The 23,500-nt window shown below is 46.2% G+C and overlaps 1 protein-coding gene across 2 annotated transcripts in view; it reads right to left on the bottom strand.

Annotated features, from left to right (window-relative positions):
- The window catches only part of LOC144167066 (uncharacterized), a 29,711-nt gene that overhangs the window by 5,162 nt on the left and 1,049 nt on the right, over positions 1-23,500 (bottom strand). The window contains exons 2-4 of one of the 2 annotated variants that reach the window (XM_077696458.1): positions 11,693-11,844; positions 10,132-10,199; positions 4,226-4,312 (exon numbers count right to left, since the gene is read on the bottom strand). In XM_077696458.1, the coding sequence (XP_077552584.1) occupies positions 4,226-4,312; positions 10,132-10,199; positions 11,693-11,844 (307 nt within the window). The remainder of the gene's footprint in view (positions 1-4,225; positions 4,313-10,131; positions 10,200-11,692; positions 11,845-23,500) is intronic. The other variant, XM_077696459.1, reaches the window with a different exon arrangement.

Here is a 23,500-nt window from a genome sequence, read left to right as displayed (position 1 = left end):
TTAATTTTGATGTCTTCATCCAGGCTTTGTTGTGCTTATCCAAAGAACGATGGTAATGCTGTTTTGCGATGAACAGGGAGATATTTTTAGAGGACGTACTACATAAAGGGCAGTGGGATCTCTTGAGTGAGAGTGGATTTTTTTTGCTGGTATGATTTCTTTCGGTCTTGATTTGTGAAGGGTGTGTGAGGCTTCTGAGCAGTGTCTAGGTCTTTGGTATACTGAAGTGGCCCCGGGTACAGTCGCAAAGGGCTAGCCAGATTTCCTTGCACAGATTATTCTGGTAGAAGGGCTATGTTATTTCACAAACGGCGATTGCGGCACTGTTATTTTTTGAGTTTGATGAGGCTTCTTGCCGCTTCCCATAGGTCGAGGAGTCCTTGATATAAACAGAGGCTAGTAGTAATTGTATGTATTTTTTTGGCCACGCAATCGATATCCTCGCGAAATTCGATGGCCTATTTCTCTAGAGGGATGGATCACATGCGGTTGCAGTGTCAAGTCAATCTTGCTTTTTTCGCTCGCGAACGTTGGTATAGAATACTTTTATCCAAATTTTACCGTGCCTAGGATGAGTTGGTTGCTTCTCGGGTTCTCTCTTCTGTGAAACCACATCGTTGTGAAGTTCCCTCTATGGTTGGTAAGATCAGGTAACTTTTCTTAGTGAGATCAGGGAACTTGCCAGGGAAGAAACGGTTCTCGATGGTACGTAATGCCATGTAAGCCACGCCATGAATCATCTGGCCCTAGTTAAGTCATGTTTAACTAATTTTATCCCAAGAATTCCTGTATACCTATCTAGATATTTACATTGATTAAACTGAGCTGAACTGAACTATTTGCATGGGTGTGTATGGGTTTGTCAGCAGGGTGATAGTTTCTGGTTCAAAAATAGATTGCAAAGCAATTACTACCTTGTTCATGTAGCTGTATCCAGGCCACCGTGTTCCAAGTTGAAATCTTCCACGATGCGGAGGGGTTAGGAAATAAAGTCCCATTTTTTGCTTGATGACGTAAGAGAGGTTGGCACTTTGTCTCGGTCAAGGTAATATTTTTTTTTATATTCGTAGGCTGCACGTCACTTTAACGTTCCTCGGAATCATTTGCGTAGGCATTCCGATTTGGCCCGACTGGTGGAGTGGATGCTGGATAGATATGATTTCTTTGCTTGTTAGCGTGGCGATAGAACTGGCAGGTCCGCATTCATATGTCATAAACCCGGGTAGTTGATTTCCTGAAGGGTAATGATATAGGGTAACGCCTAAACCGAGGCAACTTATTGAGCCAATGAGCTGTCCTCTTTCTTGTTTCACCCCCCCCCGTTCGATCCCCTAATGATGAGATATGGCCCCTGCGAAGGTGTGCGCCCATTGTCGGGAGTTGCAATATTGAGAGGTGGCATCTTCTTTCCGCTATGTTGGCCTGTTGTAGGGCTCCATGTCTTGGCGGGGAGTCACAGGCACTTTCTGTATTTCCTGGGACTTCTTAGTTGTCGAATCCTTCCGCGAAATCCTTTACCATTAGAGTCACTTGCTTTACGATTTAGGGGTTTTGCGTAGTATCGTGTGGCACCGGAAACTTTATCGGGCTGGCACCAGGGTAAGCTGTTTCTGAAATCGGTTTTGGCGAGGATTTTGGTGCGGGGTGTTAGGATTTCTTGCGTTTCTCTGTCCTGGAGTCTGCCCCTTGGGTTATATCTTCCTTTAGCCCAAACAGGTTAATATGGTATTTGTGTTCCTGATGTTCTCTGATCTGAGCAAGAGAAGGCGCGTTCAGTCGTTTAAGCTACGTTAGTAATTCATGTATGAGGACATTTAGGGAAGCAGTCAATTATGAGCACGTGGACAGATCATATGAGCCTAACTCACCTGTACCGCTGTGGCATCTTCTGTGGCTCTTCACTTGGGGCTGGGTGTTCTCTTCCGGGAGCTGTATTTTGGTCATGTCTCGTTTCTGTCTCTGGAAAACCCCTCAAGTCTGGAGCGAGATGTTGACACCCAGCTTGTGCAGTGACACTGGCTGGCTTGGTTTTGCTTTTTCTTTGGTTTGAATGGTGGAAAAAAACTATTGAAGAAACCATTGCGAGGATTCCCCGCCTGCCCTGACGTGCTCCCCTCTCTCCAGAGTGCACACTTCGACTTGTACTTCTATTGAGCGCCCTGTTGTAACTCCTGGCTGAAACGCTTGCTCTGGGCGTCCGTAAAAGGCGTATAAAACCCGTCCGTCTCCTTGTAGAGGTAGAACCTTGTTTAAAATCATCCAATGTGCACAAAGGAAGGGGCTTTCATTGAGGCAAACGTTATTAACAGGGTTCCTTACTTCCAAAGTCTTCAGTACGTGGGAGGCTCACAGTTGGTAAGAGAAAGGAAAGCCATTGTTTGACCAGGTTTCACGACGATAATGACGTTCTAAGTAACCTTTTTGCAGGAGTAGTCGGGGGAGATTCCTACGTGTTAACCAGGTAAATAGGTTCCTCTACTTGATTTATTCTGTTTTGTAAAGTGCTATGGCGCCCGTTTTTATGAAACGGCTCAGAACTGATATGTTATCAGCTTCATTGATTCAACTCTTCAGGTGCACTTCTCTCCACACGTGGTTTGCTTTAAACGAAATGCAGTTTGCAAAAGTGTACGGGCTGATTTGATTGAGGGCTGGATTGTTACGCGCGAACATTCCGATCTGTTAATCGTTCTGTACAAGAGGGTTGTTTCCGCTTGGAAAGTAGCTGAGTACGTGGTTGCCTTAATTGCTGGTTAGAGTGGGATTTCGCCTAACGGAGGCGCTGTGAGGTGGTGATGCTTTCGTTGTGCTTCTCTGGTGCAGCGGTTTCTTCGTCGTCTTCTCTGGAGCGCCAAAGTTCCCGCGAAGATTTATGGCATGTGTCGTCGTCTGCACCTTCAACAAAGGGCGTTGAGTCAGGCAAGACGGTCAACGAATCCCCAGGGGACCTGACGAGCAGCGACAAGGAATACGTAGGTCAACATCAGCTCCCGCGGTGTCCAAGAGCCTCGAAATTTGCAAAGGCCATCAACTGTTTAATACTCCACTTACGGTGCCACGTTCAATATTCGCGCCATCGGGCTTACTCAAGGAGCAGGATTGTAACGATTAGTATATCTCTTAGAATATTCAAGATTGTTTGCAGTGTCAATAATGGCTGACCCGCGTCATATTTCTTCAACTTCTTCTTTCCTCCGTATTATTAGACGTCGACTGTATCATCGACTCCATTGCGTTCGCGCCTTGAACTAACAAACGTATGTAAGAGGCATACGCTAAGCCCTGCAGAAATAATTTCACCCTCAAAATTACCAGGGCACAAAACACGTTTACGTAATAGCGAAAATTTGTGCTTGGAAAGTTGAAGAAAAGGAGACAAAGTTGGCGGTAGGAAGAGGCCCAACCAACCACTAAAGATATGTTGAAGTAATGTCAGCATGCTAAGCGCTAATTGGCAAAGCGAGTTTTTAATGCGAGCGTTATCTTGTGCTGGCAAGGGAGATTGGAAAGGTGTCTCAGGCATAGTAATATTGACAAGAAAATGGTGCAATCGCAACAGGATTAGCACGGTCGCGAGTGCGGTGGCGCGTTAAGCGTCTATTTCAATGCCGCGAAACCAATTGAAGTACGCCTCAGAAAAAAAGCAAGGGATAACAACATTGCCGCACGCGATCGAACATCCATCCACTTGTTACGGCTGATTCACCAGCAGAGGACACTACCACACCCGTTGCGACGCGATTAGCCAACGGCTTCTATATCTCTCTGAGAACAAAGATACTTACGCGACGCAAGATGTCGTAGTTTTAAAATACCTACCTATGAACACACAGCATCACACAGCCTAAAAAAATGAGATTTTCGGAATTCGTGAAAGTACACAGCATGAAGTTTCCAGCATTTATTTGCAATTACACTGCTGGGAATTCAAAATACCTGCAGCAACATTAGCCTGGCAAAGTTCAAAATTGCAACAAAATTTCAAGTTTTTTGTATCTTCGTAAGTATAAAAAAACTAACGATTCTTGAGTTTTTTCTAGGCTCCTGATGTCGTAAAGCCGGCCCCCCATTCCGTCTTTTTACACCATCCCCGTAAAAATTTTTCGGTATGCGACTCCATTTACATTTTTTTCAGATCCTAAACTAAGCAATTTTATAGAGATTTCCGGCCATCAGCGACTGTTAGTAAATATTCTTTACCACGTATGAAGGAAAGTTTGCTTACGGGTGTCCTGATAGTACGGAAGTACTCCAACAAGGCACGTCCTGTAGTCGCTGTAGCTTACGTACCCAGTGTAGTTATGGCAGCTGTCTGAAAAAATGAAATAAGTCGTTTTATTTATTTCAAAGAAACCCTAAAATAAGACATGTATTATCGGCGTTCAACTTACAATATATACTTACGCTGATATAACATACCATCCAATCGGTGGCGTTAGCTTACTGGCAAATTATTGCTCGTATTCGGAGACTCGCAACGCATGCAGGAAACAATGAGAGTGCACCGTTACTGGTTACGGAGGGCTCCGCGAGATGGCGGTACTTGTCCGTGCTAAGCGCATGCTCTGTATTGGACATTCAAACTCTACCCCCGAACGCAAAGTAAAGCCTCGAGTCCAATGTCAGTGCGATTAATAACATCTCTGTTGGCACCACCTTTGAGAATCGGGTTGAATCGGAGAACACGATGCACGCCACTATTTTTGTTTTCTTCGGCCTGCGGGCGGAGTTGCACAAGCTGAGCCATGTTTGTAGCGCAGCGGCAATGTCTATGGCCATTTCCCGTGTTGCCAAGCGAAGAAATTTACAGGTAAATGTTTCAATGAATACTGCCTATAGGTTTAATATTATGGCAGCGCACCAAATATCTGGCGGTTGTGCGTGCAAAGCAAACCGCTAAACGTCCGAAAAAAATAACGTGGTTTCTGTGCTTCCTTTGCAGCAATACGGAGCGACCGTCAACAAAGTGGTCGCTGAGTAGGCGAAATGTGCCTGGTTAAATCAAGGTTGGGAACAAAAACCGGGATAGCAATAAAGCATTGTGGTTCCTAATTTCAGACTTAACGCATTTCAAAGTGGCAGTCACAATATCCTACAGCGCTGTGGTTTCGAAGAACCAACTATACTGTAAAGTGCGTGATCCTACATTGCTGCTGGATATGTTACTACCAAATCATCTTTCGTTCACTGTACACAGTCAAATAAATTTGCAGAAATCGAATCTCCGGCCGTAAATCGCGAATGCACTCTGTCCTTATGATGCCTCGATTCATTTAGGTGAAACGGCAGCCAAAAACGTCTTACCACAGTAGAACCTTTGGAGGGCTCCCATTACTTATCGCGTTCGCTTTTACGTGGGTGCAGGCAATATGCATCAATGCGTCAATGCGGCCGCGGATCGTGGGTGTCACCCTCTGACTTTACCTGATATTCATCGTCACTGACAACTCATTCACTACAGTTAAACCTGGATGAAACGATATTCGTTATATCCAAGTTTTCGTTACATGCAGGCTTCTAGTTAAGGCTCGCGGTAATGAAGCAGAAACGAAGCCAAAGCACAAGAAAGTAGTGAAGGTAATTTCACCCTTCGTGGGTGAAACCCTTCATGGCTGGTTTTACAGCGATAAACTACGTGTGTTGCGTCTGGGAAGCTTTTGCTCGAGCTTTGGCACTACACGGCGCTTAAGAAAACCACGGTCACTTACCAACGTATTAAGAAACGTAACTTAAGTATCACTTTTTCTTTTTGATACTTTGGGGCGCCTTGACGCGTTACAAGAAAAAATCATGCCGAAAGGGTTCTTTTATGCGTACTTGATGATGGTTACCGCACTCAAGAGGGTGACGAGCTGGGATTTCAAACAAGGCGGAAACATACGGGCATCAGGGGGAACGAGCTTGCGGATCATTTAGCTAATCTCGCTGTTGCAGCTGCCATTCAATTTGGCATACCTCATCTGGCTCTTTTTGCATCTTCAAGATTACGACGTTATTGGCAATTAGACGCTACTCGTTCAAACGCACTATCAACATTTAAATTTTGGGTGGAATATTCATTTTAGTGGTTCTCGGCAATGCGAAGCAACCTTCACCGAGCTGCGCTGCAGGATTCCAAGACCAAATTACTATCTGTTTAGAACAAGGCTTTCACCTACGGAACTATATATGCGCTGCCATGTCTCAGAAACCACCGAACATTTATTTTCTCGCTGGTCGGCGCTACTCGGATGCTAGAAAGCTGTTTTTTGAAAGACCCGCTTTAGCGTTTGGGGTTGACATTATCGGTTGCACTTATGTTATCTATTACCGCCATAAATTTGGGGTATGCAAAAAGGGATATATTTTTGGTATTCAAGCTTTTCTTCCTGCTGCAGGTCGCCTTAAGTACTGAAGGGTAAGAAATAATGGGTAAGTCGGGCTTTTCTCATAACGAAGTTTCATTTTACGGCCTTGTTCTTTCGGGTCATGAGGTAGTATTTTGTGATCCTCGCGAATTTCAGCAATTGAATTAGCCCTGGCGAATCCCCGCGTGTGGGTACATGCCAAAAACTTCGAGGATACCGTGATTATCATCATCATCATTCACTTTCTCTCCAGAGAAGGCAGTATTTAAAACTGAGCACTTTTCTTGAAACGATAGAGCTTTTCGTTTCCTACCAGAAGCATACATCACCGAAGAACCAATACCACGGATAGAAGTGAAGATGCGCGACAGCAAGCCGAAAGGATGGCCTAGCACCGCAAAATCACCTTAACTGGAGCCTAAGCCGCACTCACACGTGAGAACGCACGGTAGTTTGTGGTGTGGGCGAAAAGAAAACGTGAAGGGCAGTTATTCTTGCTAGCAAGTATGGTGTCACACTACACAACCAGAACCACGACTGCCACGTTATCCGCAGCATGATTCTAACCCCTCCGTTAATTATCGTCATCATCATCATCATCACTCACTTCATGAATTTTGTGTTTAGTCGATTCTAGAAGTTTTCATTATTGCTCACTCGTTACGGCACTGCTAGTATTCGCTAAATTAGGTTCACCTTGCCCCCCTCCCCGATTTCTGAGTAGAAGTGTGCAAAATAACAATGACTGATCATCCCGCGGACTTTGTTACATCAAGGCTAACCGCAGTGACGTTCTGTTACATTGAGGTCGCAAACAAGTCGGCTTCAATGGGGGTGCAAACGGGGAGTTGAAAAACTTCGCTATATCAAAGAATTCGTCATATAGAGGTTAGTGCCATTCCGGTTTAAGTGTAGTGGTTTCAGCAATCATCTCGTAATTCATTGCCTGGATACCAAAAAATAAGGCTTAGGTTGTAATAATTTGCAACTTATTGCTGACAAAGATAGTATTTTTTCTCTGGCAGTTGGCTGCTAGAACCACCCAATTTGTCACCGCCAGCACTTGCCGCAAAAGGTGCGCTCTGAAGTTGGGAGCTATGGCTTGGTTTATGCCATACAGCCAGACTGATAATAAGCTGTAAACTTTTCTTTTAGCCCATATTGTGTGTCGCTAATGTAGTAGTAGTATTTGGCCTTCATTCTCGCAATGACACTGATTTCCAAAGTGCGCCAAAAAATATTGATTGGTCATTCAATCAGAAAAACTTTACAGAATATTTTATGGTGTGCTTATGGTACAGTTAAAATAGTTAAGTGTGCGAAAAAGATCATTATTCTAAAACAAAAAGGTGGCCACATGAGGTGATAAAAAACGCATTGCACAAGAATAACTAGAAAAAAAAAAACGAAGCTCAAACAGATCCACGGGCAAGAGTAACATGGAGCTGCTTCCACCCCGAATCCCTTAAAAGTTTCTTCATTCCTGAGGGCGTGTGATTTCACCAGTGCTAGGAGATGCGACCAAGAACCCAGTGTAGAAGAAGTACGCTAAGAGAGGCTTCCGCTGGAACCTGTGTTATACCGCCCACGTCTCATTCTTGCTCTGTGTATTCGGGTAAATCAGTGAGGGATGCAATAAAATTCGAAAACTAGATGGATCATCACAAGAAGTCGTCTTGGTCCAACGCCCTACATTCAATTAAAATATGCCTTGCAGAAAGTCGTTCACTACACTGTTTGCATAGTATTAGTCTTGCACCATTAGATGTGCGAGTGCGTTGCTAATATGTGGGTTATTCTATGTCTGCTAATGTATACCTCAAAGAATCTGCGTTATTTTTCAGGGTCATGTTTGCCTATGAGTGGTTTTAGCAAGACTAGTATCTTTTGTATTTTTGTTTCCCACGTTCGCTGCCAGAATTTTCGGAATTTCAACTGTATAAGATTTTGGGTTTTGTTAACTGATGCTTGGTACATGTGTGCTTGTGCGGTGTTCCTTCCGCAGAAAATTCTGCCTGAAATACCGCGGTGTCTAGGAACTCTGCAACAAGTAATTTTTTTTAATTGTGGGATGTATGCAGACATCATAGCTAGAAACAGAATATCTAGGACACGCTTCAGTATTGTTTCTGTAATGCAGTGTTATTAAGGCATTCAGTAAATGGTCAGCGATAGAGAAAATGTTGGTTAGATTTGTGAACACGGGTTGTTGCTAATATGTACTTAATTCGACAGGAGTGACGTCTGGAGATGCATTGCCATATTCTCTTGGTATGCAGTTGGACGAATAGCCACGGGCGCAGTGTGGCTTCCTCAGAGCTATGTGCTGGTATGGCGATTGTGTCGCCCAGCAGCAAGAGTTGAGCAGAAGCGTTTTCACTCAGAATGTGGGATGCTTATGGGGGATGTTTATGCTCGCTTCCGGTGGTGGTCCTCTCTGCCAAATGCTCAGGGTGCCTTATGTAGGGATGATCAGCTTTGATGTCTATGAATCATCCCAAAGATTTATGAAGGCTGAGTTTTTTTACTTGAGCACAAAGCGCAAAAGACGGGTGTGATAGAGAAGGGGCAGACGCAGTGGAACTACCACCTGAATAAATTATAGAACTGTGCTACATTTTAGGCTGAAAGAGCAACAACTACGCGCAGCGTGCTGAGCAAATATATTCGGAGCCAGGTTATGCTGCCTTTAAGAAACACCGTTATTTATTTGTGGCGGTGGTTGTGGTTTGCGACGGGAAAAGGAAAGGAAATTGACTGGGGATATTTTGAGCTCGGCAGGGAGTTCACGGGAGTGCAGGGGAAGGGAAGTAGAGGGGGAGTGATAGGATAAAGTAGAGAGAGAGAGAGAGAAAGAGAGAGGGAGAGAGGGAGAGAAAGGTATAAAGAGAGCTGTCAGTCTTAGAAAGCTGTTGCTAACGCCAGTGACAGGGCTGCGACACAATTATCACAGAACCTTAATATTGCCTTTGCCTCCGTAATTCTATATATCAGCGGTGTCCTGCCAGATGAGTTATTAGTCCATTTATTAAAAATATGTACAGCCGCATCTTACACAATGTATGGCCAACACATTACCAGCCTCACTGATTCGTTCGTTGATTAAAATGATATTTCCAGCAGCATGTCAGAAAACGTATGATTAACAAACCGCGAGTGTCACTGGTGACGCTGTTCTGCCCACATAATTGGCCTCCACGGAATGGCAATGTTGTGGGCAAGTACCCTACTGTTCGAACTTTGTTGTTTCGCCAAGCCGCATACAACTATGGATCGCAATCATTTTAAGACGGCTATGATTATGCGCTTCTTTAGTCAGGCGTCATTTCTGTGGGCGCCCTTCTATAGACAAAGAGAGCGACGTAGATCCTAAAACGTCGTGGATTCGACAGGGGCAATTGCAAGGCATTCGTGCTAGGTGGAAGAGCTCTGTAAGGTTATACAGCGCATCTGGTCATATACACAATTTATTTGATTTGGCATATCAAAGCTAAAATACCTGCTAAGAATAATATTAGAGAAGCAGCTTGCCGGCTCAGGAAGTGAGGGAATGGAGAAAATACAAAAGGTTGCTGCTTGAATGTACACGTCACAAACCACCGCACTTCTGGCTTGGATGTGCTGAGTCATTCAGGATGCATTTTAGGTGGACACAGATTAAATAACATAAGCATGGAAAATTATGGTAACTGCAATCACTCTGGTAGTTTTTCAAACGTAAAAATATTTGGCCGAGGTATCTGGCATTTGGGCATGCAATTTTGGCTTTGGAGCGCCTACTTACCCCCGTCGATGTTGAACCACGGTGTGTCCAAACTGCTATCGTAATGTACATCGAACAAAGATGTTCTCCTGTGGTAGAAATACAATTGAAGGAGAAAAGCTTAACTGCAAAGTTTGTACGCAGCTAACAGATTGCCGCTTGAATATAAGAGACATTTGTCACCGGGTTTTTTGTTCTATTTGGAGAAAGTTGGAACGGGAAGCAATACAAACGCTCAATGAAATGCAAGCTGCTTGAAGAGGATGTCTGCACTTATGCTTAAATGACAAGTGATGGAAGTTTTTGAAATTATGAGGACCGCGAAAATAGCTCTAGACGATTTTTCCACTTTCAAGTACTAAAACGAAACGCTGGGTGATACAAGTTCTACCCATGCCCCAACTTGAGATAAAATTGTAAGAGAAATATAGTTTCCCATACACAATACAGAAAAAAGACGAATGAACGTTTCTGTTTTTCTTGAAAAGTTTTGATGTGTACTTTTTCTATAAAGGTATTGTTTGCGCATCGTTACAAATACAACTGTTGAGCGCTCATCTCAACAGAGATAATTATTTCATTTCGTCAAAGGCTGGAAAACTCGAAATACTCCACACCTGCGTGCTGTTCACTTTGGTTATTACTTGATTCAAGGACATTTATGAAGTATTATACGTAATATGGTATTGTTTTGAAAATGAAAATAAACATAAAACGCCAAAATTTTTCGATGTCGCAATATAAGCTTGCGTTATTGTTTTTCATGAGCTCTTCAATGTTTAAAAATATTAGAATGTAAAAAAACAAGCTCTCATAAAAAAAATTTTGCGCCCAAATTTTCATCTTGATAGGCTCAAGATACCCTACAGTACAAAATGATATAGGCCAGAAGGTTGCTCACGCTTTATATACAGAAGGTATCTTCTAAAAGCTCAAGTCGTGTTTAATGTACCTGTTTTCGTGTAGTGTCAACGCGGCACTAACGTTAAGAAAGCGCCAGTACACTTTCTAAAGATGCCAAAGGTCAGTGACAAGCCTTTTGCTTGCTCAAAGACACACATTGGAAGGGCATTCGTACGTGGATTAGGGCCCACGCAAGCGCCACTGTCGCAGCCAAAATGTTATTTACTTTGATATGCTACAGATAATAAAACAGGGGTGCACAAATGTTCATTTTCCGTAGAGCAACACAACGTAACAGATGTAACCTAACTATGTGTTCTAGATTAACAAATAAAAAAATTCCCTCAACCCGAAACTGCTTGGCAAAGGCACTGCCGTTAAATGATACAGTTGCGCCTGTTGCCAGTACTCAGCCAGCTTTGTTGATGCACTCTAACACCCTCCTACCGTATGCGTACCTTCAGAGGTGGACAGAATAATACCGCGGGCTGTGCCACTTCACAGCGGAGGACGGCGAGTGCGCAGTGCTCCGAAGTCTTTCAAAGTCACGCTTGCCATAACGCTTAAACCAGAACCGCATATTGCGTAACGCTACCTCGAAGTATTCACCATAAATCGTCCTTCGCTACTAACAGTATGTAGCATCATAATTATAATGAACATGTTTTTTGCGACTCACGTCATTTTGTTTTCGAGCCCCACGAAGTTCCACAAGTATGACAAATGCTTGGTCTTTGTGTCGTACCGAGTTAGGGAGGCATTGAGGCACATGTATGATGAACATTCAGTCGACGAATAGGCTGCCAAAAGCTCTGGCAGCCTCCCCATTGCCTGCGCGGAAATATTCGTCGGTAACTTATTAAGTCAACATTTTAAAATGTGTTACAACATTAACCAAAATGCCGCGTTTCCCCACGCCGCTGAAATGAATTGCGTTTTACCTGCCTGGCAACACCGCAGGTGGACACAGCAGGAAAAGGGAACAATGGTTCTCAATCTCTCAAACCACTGTACTCTTGACAGATAGCGAAAACATTTTCCTCGGTAGAAGGGAAATGTTTGCGAAAACATTTCCCTCGGTAGGGTGTAGACGAGCATTGCGTAAGAACTCAAGCGATATCTACAATTTGTGCACAGCTACCAGCGTCCTCTTTAAGGAGAGCAGAAATATACCTATAAGGATGGACGTCCGAGAGAGAAACACCCCCAATGTTAGTTGCAGCATTTTTTGCTAGAGGTATTCTCAACATTGGATTGGGAAGGGGTGGGCTTAACGATTATAAGATCTCAGTAACCTCAGATTTTTTATGACATTGCCTTGCTAAAACGGGGACAAATTTCAACGCATGATTACCGCACTAGGCAAGCACAGTATAATCCTGGACCCTAAAATTACTACGCAGAAAACTAAAGTAATGCTCAATAGCGTGGGGAGAGCACAGCGGTTTGAGATAAATAGCGAGGCAGTGGACGTGGTAAGCAAATGTATCTACTGAGGCCAAGTAGTGACCCAGGATCCCAAGCAAGAAGCAGAGGTAATTAGAAGGATAAGAATGGTGTGGAGGGCAGTTGCGAGGCATTCTCGGCTAAGGAAAGACAGCCTACCATTGTCCCTCAAAAGGACACTGAAGTGGAATTGTCAAGCTCTCGATTTTGTTTGCACTGAGTAGACTGTCTCAATTTACCACACTTTTCATCGTTTATCGGGTTGATAAGTCGGTAGTTGGTTTAAAAAGCGGGACAGAAGAAAAACTACCATGCGCGGTCGGTGGCGGCCGCACCAACTAAAGGCTGTAACGTCGGAAGGAGGTGGCACCGTGATTGGACGATGTCCAAAGTTAGCATTCAAACAAGTTTCGGTTTCGGTTCTGTAAAACAACATGCTCTACATCCGACGGCAGCGTTGGATGGGCATTCTCGATATCTCACTAATCGTCGTACCCCGCTTCTGCGACCATGTTGTCAGCTGTAAAATGCCTAAGATAAGCCTCCCAGGACGGCTTGGAATGGTAGCAATCACTAGCCGAGGCCTACGCAGTGGATGAACTCCCTCCGCGTCACCGCAGACTCTCAAATGCCATGTGCTTTTCCCGCTTACTCGGAGCTTGCCTCACTCATGCCTGTATCGTAAAAAGCGTGTTCGCACAGGCCAACAGTCTACTAATTCTGGCCTGTGCCCACTGCCCGCAAGTAGTCGGTGCTTGTGAAAACAGCACGCCAAACGCACGCCAACTCCCGAGCGCGTCAGTGTCTCTCGGCGCGCGTTGTGCGAACTCGCTCGTGGATCAGTGAAGGTTACGGCCCAAAAATGGTGAACTCATTTTAGAAAACATCTGCCGCAAACAAAAAAATCAACTTACTCAAAAATCATGTACCCTGGGAGATTCGAATTTGCGACTTCCAAAACAATAATCCTAACGCTTCAGACCATTCGGCCACGAGGCAGCGCTTCCGAGGTTGGATATACCAGGTATATAACGAATAACTAGTTTACACCTTTATTTAGTTTTAGCATTTCCAGTACCTTAGGGGACTATTTGTTGTATAGCGCTCGTGCAGTAAGCATCCCCCAAACTTCCCCAATATCTAACGTCTAGCAACTGCATTTCTTCAATGGCAAAGTGTTCGCAGATGGGTGGTCGTGCTGCTGGCCGCTCTGCTTTTTCACCCAGCGCAAAAAACTCGCCGCGGTGGCTCAGAGAGTAAGGCGTTGCGCTCTTGAATACGAGGTCGCGGCGGAAATCTGGGCGAGTCGGAATACGTTCATCTTGCATAGCATAAAAAACACACGGGACACGAGTAGGAATTATTGAGGAAGAAGAGTTATTGACGGGAAGACAGCATTTGTGGTGTCTATTTCTTACTCGTGTCCCGTGTGTTTTTTACGCAGTGCAAGATGAACGAGGTCGTGGGTTCAATTTACGGCCGCGGTGGTCGCTTTTCTGATGGAGGCGAAAACCAAAACTGCACTTGCGTACGAGATTTCGGCGCACGTTAAATATCCCCAGGTGGTCAAAATTAATCCGGAGCCCTCCACTATGGCGCGCCTCATCGCCTGCGTTGCGTTGGCGCATTAAAACCTATAATCAATTAATCAAAACCCTTCGCAAAAAAGTGCTTCCTGCTCCCTAATATTGCATGGTACTTTAAAGGTTTCCGTCAATTTTATTTCCTTAGTACCTATATTTACTTCGCTGACTCGTCTCCCGCCTTCAAGAGACATTAGATTTTCCTACTAGTGTACCAGTCAGCAACCCGACTCATGCGCACTTGTGCAGAGCTTGTGTGAAGCGACCCGGACATGGAGCTTGATACGGTGTACAAACTTACAAAGTAAAAAAAGGCACAATCTTCCATTCACAAACGTGTTCTGCATTAGTTTTAACTGAGCGAGCGAATTGCGACGACCCGTCGGCGGTCGGCGGACTAAACTTTGGGCCGACTGACTCTGCCGGAAGGTCGGCGAGCCATGGAGTAGCGCAACTAATTGCCAGCTCATCTCCTCCTGGCGTCACACGAAAACGCCACAGAAAATGGGCGAGGGTGCAGAGAAGAGGACAGCATTTTTGTATTCATTTTTCTACTACATTGATCCGTGTGAACGCGCTCAGAGTGGTCGAAACATGTCCTTTGGAGGTTTAGTGAACCTGGAGGTTCCCTAAAAGGGTACAACCTAAAGAGAGGACGACTCAGCGAGTAATGAAGCGGAAGATGATAGTAGTAGCATTACGGGGCAAGAAGAGAGCGGAGTGTGTCAGGGGACAGACTCATGTTAAGTACGTATTGGTTGAAATTGAGAAGATGAAATGGGTCTGGAATGGCCATGTAAGGTAGTAGAGTGGATCCCTAGACAATGCAAGCGTGGCAGGAACTGGCGCAGGTAAGATGGAAAGATGAGATGCAGAAGGTCGCAGGGAGAAATTGGTGGCGGTTAGCACAGAACCGGATTAATTGAGGATCTATGTGACAGGCATTTGCCCGGCAGTGAGTGCAGACGCACTGACGGTGATGATGAATTTATTTTGTGCTGGCTAAGCGGATGACCCGGATAGTATGGCTCTGTTTTTTGGAAACGTCTTCGTAGGCCTGTTGGCCTTCGACCCCCTAGGCATATTGATGTTGTTCGGTTCTATTTAACTTACCGCTGCACCGTCCTAACTGTAACGCTCAACCACCCTGACGGTACTGCACCCTCACCCCGACTTTCTGCGTAGAGTCCCAGGCTAAACAACAAGCTGCGCAACGAGCCCAGCAGACGCCGTGGGCGGTTTTACAGTGACTCAGGTGGAGGTATCAGATTGACTTCTGGGACCATTTCAGCGGTACACAATCTTTTAATACATTCTTGATCATATTGTACACTTTGCAATCGTATAAACGTTTTCCCAGTATCATCCATATCTGCAGAAGCTGTGATTTCGGGCCTGAGAATTGCATCTGCTCAACATTGTTTCGCGGACCTGGTGGTTTTTGACAATGGTCCTGCGTTCACCAGTGCAAATCCCCTTGAGGTAGTAAGACAAAATAGAGTACGCCGTATGCTTGTACTGCCGTAACTCATTTTCTGAAATGGGGAATCTGAACCGGTGGTACAAACCGGTAAGAACAAAGTCAAGAAGTCTGGTTCTGGGAAGTTCCAAACGCTGCTCGGCAGGCTTTTGTTTCAATAGAGAACCAGTCCGCACAATATAACACGACGGGCAGTATGTTAGTTATTGACGGGCAGAATTTTATGATACCATTGCACGTCCTGGCATCGATGCTTCCGGCATCGATGCTTCCGGCACTTGGTGGCATCGATGCTTCTGAAACAACTCAAAGAGATGTGGTACGCCAAAAGAGAATGCGTCAGGCTCGATCCCCTCAGCCATATGAATTTGTGTATGTGCGTAACTTCCGCAGAGGTACACCGCAGCTGTCTGCAGGAGTTGTAGATGTCGCTTCTTCGCAAGCCGACTATCGTTTTGAGGGTGGTATCAAGAGAAACCGATACACTGACCCCTTGCTCCTGGTACAGACAGAAAATTTTTGACTCCTGTTGGCAGTGATAGCGCTGCTGCTCCACCCCAGCAGGAGCCGCCGCCTCCTCCAGAACACGCTGTTCCCCACATATTTTTTGCCTTGTGAGGATGTGCTGCCTGGAAATGACTTCCGTGTGTCAGAGATGCCTAACTGATTCTTGCTGACAAGGCTGCGCGTGTATCCAGGGATCCGGACGTCGCTACAGTTAGCACACCAAAATTGCGACGTTGTGTGGAGTCAACGAAACCTGTGACTTGGCACTCCCCCAATCTTTGTCTTAAGAACGTACGAGTTTTACAATATTAGCCAACTTGTATCACCCCCACACTACTTTGATACTTCTTGTGCTGTAGAGGCCTGATGCAGCCGCCGGTGGCTACGACGAAAGAAAAATTAGTTTTTTCGTTCTGGACAAGCGAATGGCTGCGATAGTATGGCTTTGTTCCTCCTTTCTCCCTTGGGCTACTAGCCTTCTTCCTAGGCCAAATGGTCTGTTCGGTTTGCGGTAACTTATCGCTTAAAATTACTGACTTTACCTCTCAACCATCTTGACTGCACCGCACGACCACACGACCTATGTCAAAATAGAAGATTTTGAGCTGGAAATAAGGAACAGAAAACGTTATTGGTAATTTCGTAAGGTCGCATTTCAAATCGGCCTATTTGCGTACTCCACAATTGAACAACCCTGTTTTCCAGCTACTCAAGAGCGACTGAAATGGGTGACATGCAGAATTTTCGCATTGGGAAATAAAAAGTGGGAAATCAGTAAAAATATTTTATCGCAGCGCCTTAATGTAAAATAACCATTGACTTGCAGATCTATTAAATAACGTATTATGCCCTAATGACCCAACGAAAGCCTCCTGCAAGAGACTGGTCATAGGTAGAGACCACGGCTTTAGACAGGAAAATTCAATCATTCAGGCTCTCCAATAAGAGGCGGTGAAAATTTCCAGTTAGAAAAAAATAGGCACCGAACACGGTCATTTAGAAAGTATAGGCTCAATCCGTATTAACTTCGGCCGTGCATTTTACTACAAATTTTTGAATTTTAGTAAAACCAGCATACGTTTGTTTGTGCTGTGGAAAAGGGATTTGATGTTCTTCGCGGAAATAGGCCACACAATATTTACAATTGTAACAGATTTACGTGAAATGCATAGCATGATCCATTTCAAGGATTAGCTGCTTGAATGCTGTCTTCTTTCAGTTAAACGTATTGGGCTAAAAAAGAAGGCTCAGAGTTCACTCAATTTAGGGGAGCATGTTGGTACTTCGGCACGCGACACGACGTGATTGCATCTTGAATATCATAATGTTTTCGTTTTCTGCTCAGAACCTTCGGCAGTTCCTTTAGCACCGGGCATCCAGAAATGTTATGTCAGACAGTATGGCAGAATGTCAGACAGTGATGATTCTATCTTCTATAAGCAACCCGCCCGTAGGGGATGGCGGCCGACGGACCATTGAAAGTAGCTAAACATTCTGAGTAAGAGTGGCGCCAAGCTCTGAGCTGCGGAAATGGTTTTTGATAAGAGTGAACTAAGCACACGAATGTTCTAAATTACGTTCAACTGTATCCGGGTGCAAGTAATAGGAGCGGCGACGATATCAGCGACAGTAAATCTGTTAATACTACCTCCGAGTGTTTGGTGTGGTAGTTTGCCGTCATTACCGGAGATAATAAAGGTGGTGGTCTGGTGTAGGAGGCACAATCGATGATTGCTGCTGAACGAGCTCCTCAACCCTACACAAAATTCATAAATCTCGGAAGTGTAACATTTCTGTACAAAGTACTGAGTACTCTAGAGAAGATGACTTGCGAAGCTGCGGGAATAACACCATTCAGCAACTATACGCAATATACCCATTATCATTATTACACAGCGCGATAGGTTCCTTGGAGCTAATACCTTTATTGCTAGGCTTAACGGTGTCCTTTAAGGTTACCCGGAACGTCAAATGACGGTTGTCACGACTACAGCACTTGAAACGTGCCAAGATATTATACCTATATGCTCCGTCTCTTGTTCCTTTTTTGTCATACACATGATGCTTATCGCCGGCCAGCTGGGTGCCCGTCACCGCAGGAAAATTGGGCTCATATCGCCGGCCGGCCATGTGCCAGTTGCCACCGGAAGATTGTGCACATGTTCATGACGTCACCATAAAACTTCTGTGTGTTAGATTTACACGCACTTTTTCCCCAGGATGGGTATTTGACTTGTAGTGGTGTGTGGACGGCTGTATCCCGTTCAATTTATTCGTTGGTTGTTTTATTGCGTTAGCAACGGATAAGGCACATCGGCAAAAGTTTCCGTTTGTCGTTAACGGACACAACACGTAAGGACAAAAAACAGCTTGTGTAGAACGGGGGCGCGGTCGCTGAGTTTGGCTGCGGTGTCACTCCGTACAGGTCTCTTTGGCTCGGCCGATGTGGTTAGCTGGAGGTAGGGGCGGCTCGAAGGTGGTGTGCGATTTCCGGCGTGTTTGGCATCGGCTCGCCAATTTTAGATGCGCCGCATCTCTTTGACTCGCCTTGTCCCTCCATCCATCCGTAGTCCGCATGCCTCTCCCCCATTCTCCTCGCCACGCCAGCTGCGTGGTAACGCCGCTCTCGCCGCAGCGCCATCTTGCGTTAGCGCTAGCTCCCCTCGCCATGCCAGCTATGCGTCAGCGCGCGTTAGCGCTCGGTTAACACATGCGCATGCGCTACTCTCTATCATTCCCCTCACCGTTAACGCGCGGTACACGTAAACGCGATAACTGCGCCGCTCCGCTCAGTCGCTCCACCGCCACGGCTCCGATGACATCCGATGACAACCGATGATTTAAATGGATACTAACAGGTCTGCTAACGCGATGGTCGGTGCAACCGTAACAAGCACCGCCGAGATGCGTCGCATCACCCCATGGTTTCCCGACGTGGAAAGATGTGGTCAATTTTTAGGGGCGAAGCTCCTTAAGTCATGGGTCTATCCATCCCTTGTGTCTCGCGGTACGTGACCGCCGCCTGCTTTCGGAGATGTCGCAAAGTGGGCCGCGTTGCACGCGCAAGAACCGGCTGCAACCGGCAGCACAAACTCGGCACCGGGAGCGCGAGCTTGTCTGTGTTCGCCAACGGAGGCGCGAGCGCACGTGCACTGCGAGGGGGACATCACGCAAGAGAGAGAGAGAGAAAGGACTTTTATTGGTTATCCTGCACTATCGGTGAGGGGGACCACCACACAGGGTTCCGCCCTCCCAGTCGGCTGTTGGTGTTAAAGCCGATTCGGAGACGGGGCCGCGGCCGGCCGGAGGCGTCGGCGCTGGGGGGTCCGACCATTGACGTGATCGAGAAGCCGCCCGCGCTTCTGCCTGGCCAGAGCTGTCTCCAGCTGCTGGATCACCATGAGTTGGAGCTCCCTAGTCGGGGAGTTCATATTTTGCACGACAAGTTGTGGTAGTTCCGGTGGGTAACCCCTCACTCTGTGTTCGTCACACCCCCACATTATGTGAGGCAGGTCCGCACGCACCACACTACACACACAGCACACGTCACTCTGGTAGAGGTCCGGACAGATGTGTCGCGCCAGAGCTGGCGTGAGCGCTGTACCAGTCTGCAGCTGCCGAAGAAACACTCCCTCACTTCTACTCAGAAGCGAATGAGGCTTCGGTGCTTGTCGGCGTTGTTCGCGATACCAGGCAAGGACTTCACCGAAGCTCAATGCCGGGTGCGGTTCGTTCTCCTCGTCGTTGCCTTCCGATCGCAAGAGAGGGGGCGAGGTGACTGCGCGGTGTGCGAGCTCGCGCGCAGTTCTGTCCGCTTCCTCGTTGCGGTTTGGCGTCCTTCCCAGAGAGGTTTCCATGTGCGCCGGGAACCACCTAATGTGGGCCCGCGCCATTCTATTTCTGGGCAGTAGTCCATGGGCGGGTCGCCCAATGATCCCTCTGCTGTAGCCGACAATGGCGGACCGTGAGTCACTCAATACTGTGATGGCCTTGTCCAACTCACAAGTTAGCGCCAGCGCGATAGCCGCCTCTTCTGCCTGCGTTGCCGTATGAGCGGATACGCTACCGGCTGTGATGCATTTGCCATCGCAGGCCCGTATGACAGAGAGTGCGAAGGTGTGGGGCTTGTTCTTGTACATGGCCGCGTCAACGTAGTATGCCTGGGCGTCATTCTCATACGTTCGGGCCAGTGCTTTGGCCCTTGCTTCCTTTCGCCCCCTGTCATGCTCCGGGTGCATGTTGCGAGGGAGCGGCGGTATGGTCAATTGCCGGGTCAAGCAGCCAGTGTGCATTTTCTCCACGTTCGGTTGATCTTCTTCAGTGGGAAACTCGTTTGGTGCGGTCATCCCTGCTTTCTGGAGTATTATTCTGCCCGCCTTCGTGGCGTTTAGGCGGACGAGCTGTGCTATGCGCTGTGCCTCTCCGATTTCCTCTAAAGTATTGTGCACGCCTAGCCGTGCTAGGGCTTCGTTGCTGGTGCTAGGGAGGACACCCAGGACCGCCCTGTGCGCCTTACGGACGGCCGCATTGATTTTATCCTTTTCATGCTGTAACCGAGGTGCGTAGAGCCATCCAAGAGCTTAACTGCAAATCCGCCGCCGGCCCTGATCGAGTACAGAATAAGACGCTCCGCAACCTCAGCGACGAAGCCATCTCGGCACTCACAGACTATTACAACAGGTGCTGGCGCTCCGGGTACATACCAAAGCAATGGAGAACGGCACGTACAGTTCTAATTCCCAAACCGGGTAAGCCGCCTAGCATTGACAACCTCAGACCCATATCCCTCACGTCGTGTGTAGGGAAGGTTATAGAGCATATACTTATAATAGGTGGCAGGCGCACATGGAGGAACACGACAAGTACCCACCTACCATAATTGGATTCAGAAGTAAAATGAGCACTTAAGACGCCATGCTCCTTATCCAGCGCGACCTACTGGACCGCCCGAGCAGCACGGATTGCCGGGCGATCTTAGGACTGGACGTCAAGAGCGCTTTTGACAATGTACTCCACTCCGCTATTTTGGCACAAGTCACAAGACTAGGGCTGGGAAAGCGCTCTTATGAATACATCCGAGCCTTTCTCACCGATAGAACAGCACAGCTCCATGTCGGACACCTCCAGCTAGAAGAGAGAAGATTGGGAAGTAGGGGAACACCGCAGGGAGCGGTGATCTCCCCCTTTCTCTTTAATTTAGTTATGATTCCGGTAGCCGACAGCCTGGCCGACCTTCCCCACGTCCGGCATACGATCTACGCGGACGACGTGACGCTGTGGCTCGCGGGTGGTGCGACCGGACATATCCAAGACCGGTTACAGGAAGCCGTGCACCGGATAGAGGGATGCTTACAAGGAACAGGACTACAGTGTTCCCCCAGAAATCAGAGTTGTTGATCCTGCCTCCACCAGGGCACTGGAGGAAAAGCGCTGAGGAAGAAGCAGCCAATATCGTCCTCCGAACAGGGGACAATGGCATCATCCCTCACGTGTCTAGCATTCGAGTATTGGGCATGCACATCAACGCAGGCAAAGGAAACACGTTAGCGATTGACCGCCTCATCACTAAAATAGGCATCGCCACTCGTCTCATTAAGCAAGTGGCTACGAAAAAGCAGGGCATGCGAGAGACCAGCTTGCTGCGATTGGACATCACGCAAGAGATCACGCCACGAACGCAGGCAGTCATTCTCGGAGATCGAACGAGACGCAAGAACCTTTGGTCGTTTCCTCTCGTCTTGTTCGGACACAAGTTCGCCCTAAATAAAAGTTTTTTCTTTACCGTTGTGTCCCATCCTACGTGACAAATTGTGGTGGAGGTGCGGGGTAGTCCTCGATGGCGCCGGTTCTTTCACCAGGTCTGGGCCTGGGAGCATTGACTCCGAAAATAAAAGTTGATTTGTACAATGTACGCACACAGTCTTACGTCTTTCTTAATGATGTATTGGGCGAACTTTCGCGGGAGAGTTACGGTTACCGATAATCTCCCCCTCTCGAGCTTCGCCCAACTTATTCTTTCCGTGGATATGGCGTGATTTTTTTTTTTTTTGGAAACGGCGAGCGACAGGCATTTTCGTGATTCTGAAGCAGAATGATGCTTGCGGAATATCGTCCTAAAATACCAAGAGCTGCATAAAAAATATAAGCCGTTTTATGCGCTAAAAAGCCAGTATTGACCTATAAAATTGAAATGGGTGCTAAAAAATCCCATTAATTCAAAATCGGCTTTTGTAGGCGCAATAAATTATCGCGTAAATTGTTCCCTTGTCTTAGTTCATAATTGTATGTAAATAGGCTTGACACGCAGCTTAAGAAAAAAAGGCATTTTCACTAAATTTCTCTTCTCTAGTCATAAGTGCACGCAATTTTCTATGAATAGACGTAGTAACAAAGAAGGGAATAGACTTTACACACATACAAATAAATGCGCCTTACCGGCTGATACCAGTTCTTCTAGTACTAATTACTTCGGAGTTATTAGGTAGAATGGAATATTCTTCCGCGCAGCTTATATTGAAGTGGAAACTTACCCGTGCGCAATTTGAAGTTTAGCCCGTTGCTCCACCGGGCTTTCGAGCCATAGAGACTATCCCATTGAAGTGTGTAACGAGTATATTTTACTACGAATTACAAAGAACCTAGAATCCCGAAATTTTTACTACAATGTTTATGTGAAGTTCGACTCCTTGCTTCTTGCGAGTTATCACTTTTCTGCAACGGTTTTAGAAGCTTTCTGGCAGGTCATAATTTTGTTCAAAAACTATAGGGAAGAGTGCCAGAAGATTAGGAATACAACTGAAATACCAAGTTTACAATGGCAGCGAACTGTAGCCGCTAGGGGCTGCTAATAGGGGGTTTTAGCTAATAGCAGCTGCTAGTACGGATACGTAGTAGTTATCCATAAACAGTTTGTTTTTACCGGATTACTGCCCCTGAATAAGATGCATACCTCAGCAATTGCAGTAAAATATTACATTACCGACGTTTCTTAGAGGTTTCGCTTTATGGGTGACCCGAATAACGCAGACATTGCACCTATTCTTTTTTATTTTGGTTTGTGATACCGTTTTTTGTCTTCCAGAAATTGACGCGCAGTGTTTTAAACCCTCCAGCATAGCTCTAAGTTGAATAACATCGAAAATGGTCAAATAAACTTTATTTTGTTGTACTTATTCTGGTTCTTCATTGCCTCTATCGTGTGCCAATTTCAACAAACTTGAAGAAGTGTGATGCTCACCATCACACAAAATGTTCAGCAGACGAGCTGAGTATGTGATTCTCGGAAATCGAGAACATGTCACCACTGATCTGCTCAATCAGCTTTTTTCCATGCCAAGGATAATTATCTTAGCACCAGGTGTTTACTGCGTACCCTTTTTGCTCAGGTGACCTATAATTCAGCAACCCCTGCTTTTACTGACAGCTTCTGTATTTTTCCTAAGGCTGACAGCAATACGTAGGGCGCTAGAAT

The sequence above is a fragment of the Haemaphysalis longicornis genome, unplaced genomic scaffold (assembly GCF_048455015.1).
Source record: "Haemaphysalis longicornis isolate Haplotype H1 unplaced genomic scaffold, Haemaphysalis longicornis Haplotype H1 scaffold_2, whole genome shotgun sequence".
Taxonomy (NCBI): Eukaryota; Metazoa; Arthropoda; class Arachnida; order Ixodida; family Ixodidae; genus Haemaphysalis; species Haemaphysalis longicornis.
The sequence above is the reverse complement of the archived record's forward strand: the minus strand, read 5'-3'. Positions and strand labels throughout refer to the sequence as shown.